Source organism: Eimeria necatrix, genomic scaffold (genome assembly GCF_000499385.1).
Source record: "Eimeria necatrix Houghton genomic scaffold, Enh_scaff394, whole genome shotgun sequence".
In the NCBI taxonomy this organism is placed as follows: domain Eukaryota; phylum Apicomplexa; class Conoidasida; order Eucoccidiorida; family Eimeriidae; genus Eimeria; species Eimeria necatrix.
The window spans coordinates 18,617-29,512 of NW_013655370.1; the positions used below are offsets into that span (position 1 = coordinate 18,617).

The 10,896-nt window shown below is 55.2% G+C and overlaps 1 protein-coding gene across 1 annotated transcript; it reads left to right on the top strand.

Moving 5' to 3' along the window:
- Window positions 1-2,603: 2,603 nt before the first annotated feature.
- Window positions 2,604-5,038, top strand: ENH_00050060 (bromodomain domain-containing protein, putative; the record flags this gene model as incomplete). The annotated part of the gene is made up of 3 exons (XM_013585633.1): window positions 2,604-3,590; window positions 3,782-4,678; window positions 4,889-5,038. 3 exons carry the CDS (start codon window positions 2,604-2,606, stop codon window positions 5,036-5,038), a joined length of 2,034 nt encoding a protein of 677 aa, XP_013441087.1.
- Between the last annotated feature and the right edge of the window lie 5,858 nt (window positions 5,039-10,896).

Sequence of the window (10,896 nt, forward strand, 5' to 3'; positions counted from 1 at the left end):
CACTCCTAACAAACCACTCACAACTCTTTTTCTCTCCTGCTGCCGCTGCTGCTGCTGCTGCTGCTGCTGCTGCTGCTGCTGCTGCTGCTGCTGCTGCTGCAGCTGTGTTTGTGCGGCAAGTGGAGAAGGGCGAATTGACTCCTTCGAAAGAATGCCAAAAAGAACTCGAAAGAATCCTCGGAGTCCAACTCACCAGACACCAACGGCGCTCCAGGCCCAAGCTCTAGCTAGCTAGCTAGCTAGCTAGCAGCTAGCTGGCTAGCTAGCTGGCTAGCTAGCTGGCTAGCCAGCTGGCAGCTAGCTGGCTAGCTGGCTGGCAGCTAGCTGGCTAGCTGGCTGGCAGCTAGCTGGCTAGCTAGCTAAGAGGTGGCTAGCTGCTGCTAGCTAGCTGCTGGCTAGCTGCTAGCTAATCGCTAGCTAGCTGTTATCTAGCTGTCAGGTAGTTGGCCAGCCGTTGGCTAGCTGCTAGCTAGCTGCTAGCTAGCCGCTAGCTAGCTGCTAGCTAGCTGCCAGCCAGCCGTTAACTCATCGCTGGCTAGCTGCTAGCTAGCTAGCTGCTGGCTAGCCACCAGTCAGTTGTTCGCTAGCTGCTAGCTAGCTGCTAGCTAGCTGCCGGCTAGCCAACAGCTAGCTAGCTGTTGGCTAGCTGCTAGCTAGCTGCTAGCTAGCTGCTAGCTAGCTGCTGGCTAGCTGCCAGCTAGCTTCCCCGGAGGCGCCGCGGTGTATGTACAGCAGCAGCAAGGCGCAGCAGGTGAGGGGCACTTGCCACTCCCTTGAGGCCCTTCAATTAATTTAATTAATTTAATTAATTAATTATTTAATTTAATTAATTTAATTAATTTAATTAATTTAATTAATTAACTATTTAATTTAATTAATTAATTAAATTAATTAATTATTTTACTTATTGTTTGATTTGTAGAGCTGTTGGTGTACAGCCCGCCAGGTCGCCGAGGTGTACGTACACCTCAGCTGCAGCAGCAGCAGCAGCAGCAGCAGCTGCTGCTGCTGCTGCTGCTGCTGCTGCTGCTGTAGGTAGCTGGCCCCACACAGCAGAAGTTGATAAATGGGAAATAAAGGGGAGTTTGGAGTTTATTATAAATTCATTTTTGGCATTTTGAGTTTTAATTAAATTCAATTTGCTGCTCCACTTTTTGTGTGTTAGGCTCCCGCGCTCGTTTTGCTGCTGCAGCAGCAAAGTAGCTGCTGCTGCTGCTGCTGCAGCAGCAGCAGCAAAAGAGCCCCGGCGGGCCACACGGGAGGCAGCAGCGGCCCCACACAACAAAGTGCTGCTGCTGTGAGGGGTGTAAAAGCTGCTGCCCCGGGCCTGCTGCAGCAGCTCGCTGCTGCTGCTGCTGCTGCTGCTTCTATCGTATCGGTTTGCTGCTGCAGCAAGGGTTACGCGGGGGTCACTTCGAAGCAGCAGCAGCAGCAGCAGAAGCAGCAACTACTTCCTGCAGCAGCAGCAGCAGCAGCAGCAGCAGCAGCAGCGTTCAGGGCTGTGCAGCAGCGGCGCGAGCTGCTGCTGCTGCGCGTTGCGTGGGTGTTGCTGCTTGTTTAAATTTCCGCGAGCTGCAGCAAACTTTAAAAAGCAATTTAAATTCGAAAAGAGAAAGAAAAGGGTTTAGCGAGCTGCTGCTGCTGCTGCTGCTGCTGCAGCGACGCGCAAAGCAGCGGCGCCCGGCCGCGGGCGCCCCCACAGCGGGGGGGGCCGATCTGCGGGGTTTTTCGCGGTTTTAAATGCCAATTCTTTTAAAATAAAAATAATAATAATAATTATTTCTAAAAAAGCAAAAAAAAGCGGAAAAAACGGGCCGGAAAGGCCGGAACGGGAGCTGCTGCTGCTGCAGTGACTGCGGTGCGGGCGGGGCGCAGCAGCAGCAGGTGCTCCCCCCTAGGTTGGGGTGTATGTACACTGCAGCGCCACCGCGCAGCAGCAGCAGCAGCAGCGGTCTCTCATTATCTCAGACTTGTCATTTTGCTGCTCCCTGCTGCTGCGCCTCTGGCTGTCCCCCGGCGCCGCTGCTGCTGCTGCTGAGCTGCTGCTGCGCGCAGCTGCTGCTGCTGCTGCTGCAGCTTCCTACACTGCAGCGGCGCTGCTGCTGCAGCTGCTGCTGCTGTTGCGTTCAGCAGCAGAACGCAGCAGCAGCATGCGGTGTCGGTACACCCCAGCTCCGTATTTCCGCAATTAATAGCCTTTTCGCTTTCTTTCTTTTTCTCTGCACTTCTTTCTTTCTTTTGCTTCTTTTCTTTTCTTTTTGGATTACTTTTCCATTATTTTGTCTTTTCTTTCTTTTCTTTCTTTCCCTTTTTGTTTTCCGCTGCTTCCGGTGTCTGTCCACCTGCATGCGGCGGGCCCTTGCTGCTGCTGGCTCTCCCGCTGCTGCTGCTGCTGCTGCTGCTGCTTCACCCCCCCCGCGCTGCTGCAGCAGCAAACCTCTCCTCTCAGCAGCAGCTTAGCTTCCCCTCGCCAGCAGCAGCAGCCCCCCGGGGGAGATGAAAGCCCAGGGCGGCGGCAGCGCCCCGGGCGGTCACACTGCAGCAGCAGCAGCAGCAGCAGCAGCAGCAGCGGCAGCAGCAGCAGCAGCGGACCACTGCTGACCATGTCGACTGCGCAGCAGCAAGGGGCTGTTGCCGCTGTAGCGCCGCCGCAGCAACAGCAGTACCAACAACACCAGCAAGAGCAGCAGCTGCTGCTGCAGCAACAGCAGCAACAGCAGCAGCAGCAGCAGCAGCAGCAGCAGCAGCAGCAACTGAACTCCAGCGGTCTCGCACTCCATGCGTCTGCAAACCTTGCAGAAGTAGCAGCAGCTGCTGTTGGCAGCAGTTTCGCTTCACCAGTTTTAGAAGGAGCAGCAGCAGCAGCGCCTGCTGCTGCCACACACAACGTCGGTTCGGTGCAGCAGCAGCAGCAGCAGCAGCAACAGTCTGCTGCTGCTGCTGCTGCTGCTGTATCGCCCCCCAGCAGCATCAGCAGCAGCACGACTTCAACATCTTTTCAACAGCAGCAGGGCGAGGCAGCACCCGATGGGGGGGCCTGCGGCCCTGTGCAGCAGCAGCAGCAGCAGCCGCTGCTGGCTGCAGCAGCAGCAGCAGCACCAGCAGCAGCAGCAGCAGGAGCTGGAGATTCTTGTGGGCTTCTCCCTGCCGCAGCAACAACACATGCGAGTAGCACTGAGGTAGCGCAAAACGGCAGCAGCAGCAGCAGCAGCAGCAGCCCAATGCCAGTTAATCAAGCGGTTTCAACGTTTTCAGAAGCACCAGCAGCAGCAGCAGCAGCAGCAGCAGCTGCTGCTGCTGCTGCTGCTGGTGTTCCGGCAGCAGCGCCGTGCGAGTCTCCGCCTTTGGCGGGCGAGGTTGGCGGCGTCGGCGGGGGAGCAGGAGCTGCTTCCGCCGACAGCAGCAGCAGCAGCAGCAGCAGCAGCAGCAGCAGCAGCAGCAGCAGCAGCAGCAGCAGCAACGTGCCTCCTTTGCTGCTGACGCCGTGCGTGCACTCTTATGACTGCACGAGTGGGGAGCTGCAGCTGCTGGGGGAAGAAGTGGCTTTGCTGCAGCCTTTTTTGCTGCAGCGGCGGTGGCGGGACCGACCCGTTGCTGCAGCCCAGCAGCAGCAGCAGCAGCAGCAGCAGCAGCAGCAGCAGCAGAGCTGCTGCTGGAAGCCCCCGCTGATGCTGCTGTGCTGCCGCCGCCGCCCGCGCAGCGGATTGGAGTCAACGATAAGCCCCTCAGCAGCAGCCAGCGGCGGCTGCTGCTGCAGCACTTGCTGCTGCTGAATGCGCAGCAGCGGCGAGCAGCACTGGAGTTGATTCAGGATGACTTGGGGATTGTTGCTGCTGATGTTGCTGCTGCTCTTTGCTGCAGCAGCAGCAGCAGCAGCAGCAGCTTCAAGCTGGACATCGAGCTGCTCTCGATTGAGCAGCAAAAGAGACTCTTCGCCTACGTCAACAGCATGGCCCGGGCCAACCGGCAGCTGCTGCTGTCCCGCGGTTTGCTGCAGCCTCCTGCTGCTGCTGCTGCTGCTGCTGCTGCTGCTGCAGCGGAGGGCGGGCAGCAGCGCAGGACGCCTGCTGCTGCGGCGGCTGCTGCGGCCGCCGCCCAGAGGGGCAGGAAGAGCCTTGCTGCAGCAGCGAACGCGCAGGGGCCCGAGTCCGACAGCAGCAGCAGCAGCAGCAGCAGCAGCAGCAGCAGCAGCAGCGACGACTCCCTCAGCTCCACCAGCAGCAGCGACTCCGACGAGGAAGACGCGCACCCCCACTTCCGCGCTCCTGCTGCGCCCCCCATCAACCCCCAGCAGCAGCAGCAGCAGCAGCAGCAGCAGCAGCTCCACGCCCAGCAGCAGCAGCAGCAACTCCACACACACACTCCCCAGCCAGCAGCACCCCCGCCCGTTGCTGCTGCTGCTGCTGCTGCTGCTGCTGCTGCGGCTCCCGGGGGCGTGCTGCCCGCCGGCGCCCCGCCGCAGGGCGCCGCCCCCGCTGCTGCTGCAGCCGCGCCCCCCCCAGCAGCAGCAGCAGCAGCAGCAGCAGCAGCAGCAGCAGGGCCTTTGCTGCAGAAGGGACTGCCGGAATATAAACCCGTTGCTGAAGATGGAGAAAAAGTTCAAATCCGAGAAGAACTTATGGGCCGCCACGCGGACTTCCTGGGGGTCATCGACGCGCAGCAAACCGACGAAGGCGTTGTAAGGGTTTAGGGTTTAGGGTTTAGGGTTTAGGGTTTAGGGTTTGGGGTTTAGGGTTTGGGGTTTGGGGTTTAGAGAGGTGCAGAGGCGAGGGTGGGGGAGGGAACTGTCTGCGGCTCTCGCTGCCGCGCTGCTAACTGCGTGCTGCTGCTGCGTTTGCTGCTGCTGCGTTTGCTGCTGCTGCTGCTGCTGCTGCTGCTGCTGCTGCAGGCTGCGGGGCCGCAAGAGCCGAAGGCGACGGCGTGGCAGGAGTGGAAGGGCCAAGTTATACAGCAGGGTTTTGCTGCTGAGAGAGCAGCAGCAGCGCCGCAGCGGACGGCCAGTGAGATCATAGCTGAGGGCTACGACGCGAGGATTTGAGCAGCAGCAGCAGCAGCAGCAGCAGCAGCAGCAGCAGCAGCAGCGGGAGGGGAGGCGGCGGCTGGAGGGAGCTGCGGCTGCTGCAGCTCCTTGACTTCTTGGCGTTCCGCCTTGCAGCAGCAGCTGCTGCAGCAGGTGCTGCTGCTGCTGCTGCTGCTGTTCTGCAGCAGGTGCTGCTGCTGCTGCTGCTGCTGTTCTGCAGCAGGAGATCCAGCTGCTGCAGCAGCGGTCGCTGCTGCTGCTGCTGCTGCCAGGCAGAGAGTGGTGGCGGCTCAAGAAGCGGCCTGAAGCAGCAGCAACGACGGCAGCGAAACGGCGCTGTGCTGAGGGACCTCGCTGCTGCTGCTGCTGCAGCTGCTGCTGCAGCTGCTGCTGCAGCTGCTGCTGCTTTTGGTGGCTGCTGCGCAGGCACAGCAGCAGCAACGCCGCGGCCGCAGCTTGCTCGCGCCCGGTGCAGTCATTTGATTTATTTCGAGATTTATTTATTCCAAAATGATTTATTTGGAGGTTTTTCAACTTGCAAGTTTATTATTATTTGGAAGTTTATTTAAATGCGCAAAAACGAAAAAAATCCGCTTTGCTGCTGCCGCGGGGTGTATATACACCTGGCTGAGCTGGACGTACACCTGAGGTGCATATACACCTCAGGTGTACGTACAGCTCAGCCTGCACTTGAACGAGCCACAAATCTCCGCCATTTCAGTTAATTAAACATTTAAAAAGTTCCATTTAATTAAAATATGAAGTTTTATTTCAATTTAACTTATTTTATTGTTTATTTAGAGACGCAGCAGACACAGGAAGCTGCAGATGCTGCTGCAGCAGCTGCAGCGGGAAACATTGCTGCAGCAAGAAGCTCCTGTTAAAGGCAGCAGCAGACACAAAGGGCCTTTAAAGATACATTTAAAGGCCTTTAATTATTTATTTCAAATATAAAACAATATTATAGAATAATTTATTTACTTTTGTCTTATTTGCATGTCTAGCTGCTGCTGTTCTGCTGCTTGCTGCAGCAGCAGAGCAGCAGCAGGACCTTACGCTGCTGCGCCCAAGGCCTTTTTGCTGCAGCGCAGCAGCAGCAGCTGCCGCGCTGCAGCAACGGGGTTGCTGTTGCTGCAGCAACGGGATGTGTGACTTGCTGCTGCATGCGCTGGGGCAGCAATGCTGCTGCGGCAGAAGCCAGCAGCAGCTGCTGCTGTCTACGAGCTGCTGCTGCTGCTGCTGCTGCTGCTGCTTAGCAGCAGAGAGCTGCCGCATCTGCTGCTGCCCAGCGGGGCCCTCAGCTGGCAGCTGCTGCAAATTTGACTGAGTTTAAGTAGATTAGAGCAGCAACAGCAGCAACAGCAGCAACAGCAGCAGCAGCAGCGCCTTTGTCCTCCCCACATGCAGCTCTGTTTTGCTGCTGCTGTGGTGCTGCAGCAGCTTGCTGCTGCAGGATAAAGGCTCCAGAAAAAGCAGCAGCAGCAGCAGCAGCAGCAGTTCTGGCGGTTTGATTGTGGCTGGGGCCTTTAGAAGCAGCATAAAAGCAGCAGCAGCAGCAGCAGCAGCAGCAGCTCGAAGACTCCGCGGCTCTTTTCGCGTGGAGCTATAGAGCACGTAAAGCCGCTGCAGCTTCCTATCTCATTGCCAGTTGCTGCTAAGCTGCTGCTGCTGCTGCTGCTGCTGCTGCTGCTGCTGCTGCTCGTCTCATGAGAACTGGCCATTTCACTTACTAGTAAGGGCTATGAAGTCCAAACCCTTTGCGCTGGGAGCAGCTGCTAAAACCCCAGGGTTTCCTTCAGTCTGAGGCCAGGGTTTAGGGTTTAGGGTTTAGGGTTTAGGGTTTGCTGCGTGATGCGCCGCACACTCGAATTTGCAGTTTGTTCACTGCCACTTTGAAATGAAATAAATTAAAAATTAAAATTTGTGAAATTAAAAAACTGATTTTAAAAAGAAGCAAATCAAATTGAGTTGAGTTTGCTGCTGCTGCGCTGCTGTGTGCTGCGCTGCAGCAAGCAGCAGCGACTGCAGGCGCCTTTGCATTTGTCGATTTCGAGGGCTTTTTGAACGCTTTTAAGCGCCAAAAGAATTAAAATGAATTTAAAATTTAAATATTTGAATAATTGAAAAAGAAACTCCGCGAGAAAGTAGCAGAAAGCAGGCTTTTCCGCACAAAGCCCCGTTTCTTGAATTTCAGCTTTCCCGCAGCCGCTCCTTCTGCAAAAAGCCAAAATGGCCCGTTTTGGACTTAAATTCGAAATTTTAAAACCAAAAATGTTTAATTTTATTTATTTAAAACTTTATTTCTCCCGAAAGTCGCATTTAAAACTTTTTTTCCCCCGAAAGTCGCATTTAAACGACAAATTCCCGCTGGAGCAAAAGCCGCGAAGTTTCAATTCAAGTTTGTGTGCCCGAAACTTCTCAGGTGTCCGCGAGAAAATTCAGCTTTCTTTTGCTTTTAAATTAATTTAATTAATTAATTAATTAATTTATTTATTTATTTATTCACTTTAATTAATTCAATTAATTCGAATATTCCAGTGGATTCAATTCGAAGTGAGCAGCCAAGAGCTCCTGCTCTTTCTACCTAGTTCAGAAACAACCGCGAGCACTTGCTTCTGGGAAAGCAGCCATTAATTTGTTTTTATTTTTTAATTTTAATTTTTATTTTATTAAAAAAATAAAAATAAACAAAAAGGGTTTTCCATTCTTTTGAAAGAAGCGCAGGTGCCCCGAAACAGTTGAATTCGGAAGCCTTCAGCTGCAGCAGCAGCTGCTGCTGCTGCTTACATTCAGCTGCTGCTGCTAGTCTCGAGTTGCTGCTGCTAATCTTCAGATGCTGCTGCTAGCCTTTTGCTGCTGCTGCTGCTAGCGTTTTGCTGCTGCTGCTAGCCTTTAGTTCCTGCTGCTAGCGTTTTGCTGCTGCTGCTAGCCATTAGTTACTGCTGCTAATCTTTAGCTGCTGCTGGTAGCTTTTAGCTGCTGCTGCTAGACTCTAACTGCTGCTGCTATCTTTCAGCTGCTGCTGCTAACTTTTGGCTGCTGCTGCTGGCCGTTTGCTGCTGCTGCTAGCTTTTAGCTGCTGCTGCTAACCTGCTACAGCACTTTTGTGCTGGGGCCGCGTCTCAGCCATAAACCCCAAGGCCCAAACCCTAAACCCTAAACCCTAAACCCTAAACCCTAAACCCTGGAAGCAAAAGACAGGCTCTCCTGCAGCAGCAAAACGAGCAGAAGGGCTCGATGAAATCTTTAAAAAAAAAAAATAAAAATTTATTTGAAGTAAAATAAAAAATAAAAACTTAATTGTTTGTAGGTAATGGACTTTCCGGACTTTTGAATTCAAATTTAAATATAAATAAATACTTTTAAATTTAAGTTGTTCATTTATTTAAATGATCTTTAATTTAATATTTTTAATTTATTTTAAATTAATTGTAGGGGGGCCCCCCTCGGCTTCTTCCCCCAAGACTGCGGCCCCCAGAGTGGGCCCAAAAAGGGTACAGGGGCCCCCTTGGGGGCCCCTCCAGGGTCCCTTGGGGGCCCCTTGGGGCCCCCTGCGGGCCCCCAAAAAGGCCCCAGGGGGCCCCTCTTTGGGGCCCCTCTTAGGGGCCCTTTCTGGGGGCCCCTGGGGCCCCTGTTGGGCCAGGGGCCCCCGCCATATATTCTGGGGGGCCCCCCGGGGGCCCCCCGGGGCCCCAGGGGGCCCCCAGGGGCCTCACAGGGGGCCCCTGGAAGGCCTTGGAGGCCTTCGCAGCGCAGGTGGAGAATTCGCAATGGAGGAAAAGAAGAGCGGATTATTTTAAGGAATAAATTTAAGAATTTAATAAATAAAATAAATAAAATAAATAAAATAAATAAAATAAATAAAATAAATAAAATAAATGAAATAAATAAATGAATTTGAATGGAGAGTTGCGGCGAGATCTGGTGCTGCGTGAGGCGGTGTGCGTGGTGGCGGGCATCAGTGGCCGCGGCTTGGGGGTCTGGCGAGAGCTTTTTGTTTCTTCGCCCTTAAATGGTCTTTTTTGGAGAATTAAAATTAATTTTTGGAATTAATTTTGTTTTAAATTTATAATTGGGGCTTTGTTTCGCGTTTTCTGCGCAGCAGGCCGGGCGCAGCGGCGGCGGCGAGGCGCTGCTGCTGCGGCGCGAAGATCGCAGCCGCCCGCAGCTCCCCGGCCGCCGTTTCGAAGCGGCTTTCGCGTTAATTGGCTTTTTCTTTTTGCAAACAGCGAAATAAAACATTTAAATGAAGATGGGAGGAGAAAAGGGGGCAAATGGGCGCGAGTTGGGCGGCGCGGGTGGCCGGGGCGGCGGCGGACCGCCGGCGGCGGCACTCGAGAATCCGTGCACGCCGCGAAGCCGGAAAAACGCGCTCCGGCCCTCTAATTGAAGCAAATGTCTTTTTAAATTTGTTTTAAAAATAAAAAAAGGAAAAATTTGGGGTTTGGAAGGCCCAGGACACTCGAAAAGGCGCGGCGGCTCAGACGGCGGCGGTGGTGCTCGGGGGGGCGGCGGCCGCCGGGAGGGCCGGCCAGCAGCTCCGCGCGGGCTGAAACTGCGGATTTTTGTTTCTTTTTTTTCTTTTTTAAATTCCGTTGAGTTTATTTTGGAGTTTTGCGTTTATTTGGCGTTGAACGCGGCGAAAAGGAGGCCCGCGGCCGCGCAGCAGCAGCAGCAGCAGCAGCAGCAGCAGCTGTCCCACGCCGGCGAGTCCTCCGCGCTCCCCGCCAGCCGCGCCTTCCCCCTTTTCTCCTTCTTTTCTCTCTTTTCTTTCTTTCTTTTGCATTTTAAAAAGAAATATTTAACAAATTTGGTGCCTTTGGAGGGTCGAAGGGCGCAGAGGTTCCCGCGGCCGCGCGCTGCAGCCTCGGAAGGCCCCCCAGTCGCAGTGTGTAGCAGCAGCAAGCTGCTGCTGCTGCTGCTGCTGCTGCAGCAGATCTTTTCTTTCTCTTCTTTCCTTTTTTCTTTTTCTTTTCTTTATTTCCTTTTCAAACATGCAGCCCCCAAAAGGCCCCTCGCAGCAGCACAGCCTCGCGCCCCTCACAATCGACCACTGAGTCTTGCCGCTGCTGCTGCTGCTGCCGCTGCTGCTGCTGCTGCTGCTGCTGCTGCTGCTTGAGGCCCTGCAGCAGCTCGCCTTCTTTCTCGCGGTCTCTTCTTTGAGTCTGCTGCGGGCTGCTGCTCCAGCCCTTCCGCGTTTCACCGCTTCGCCCCCGCAAACCCTAAACCCTAAACCCTAGCGAGGGTTTAGGGTTTGCTTCTGAGGCCCAGGGGGCCCCAGCTGCCGGTGCTGCGGGAGAAACCCCCAGCAGCAGCTTCAGGGGCCCCCAGTCCTTATAGAGAGCATGCTTGTCTTTGTTGCTGCTGCTGCAGCGCCCTTGCCTCTCTATTTGCTGCTGCCAGTGCCTGAGCAGCAGCAGCAGCAGCAGCAGCAGCGGCAGCAGCAGCAGCTGTCGGGGCAGTAGCGGTGGCTCCTCCGGGGCCATTGAGCTGCTGCTGGGGACTAAGGCATACGAGGAAGCTGCTGCTGCTGCTGCTGCAGCCGGGAGAAGGCTGCAGCAGCTGCTGCAGCGCCAGCAACAGCAGCAGCAGCAGCAGCAGCAGCAGCAGCAAGAGAGCTGCAGTCGGTAGACACAGTTGGTGGTAGAGTTTGCTGCGGGCCGACGGACTGCGCCAATGCTGGAGCCGCAGCAGCAGCAGCAGCAGCAAGTGCAGCAGCTGCAGCAGCAGCTGCAGCAGCACCTGGAGGCCTCGGGGCTCTCTGAGTTGCTGCTCTCAGGATGGAGACCTGAGCAGCAAACTGCAGCAAGCAAGAGAGCTGCAGTCGGTAGACACAGTTGGTGGTAGAGTTTGCTGCGGGCCGACGGACTGCGCCA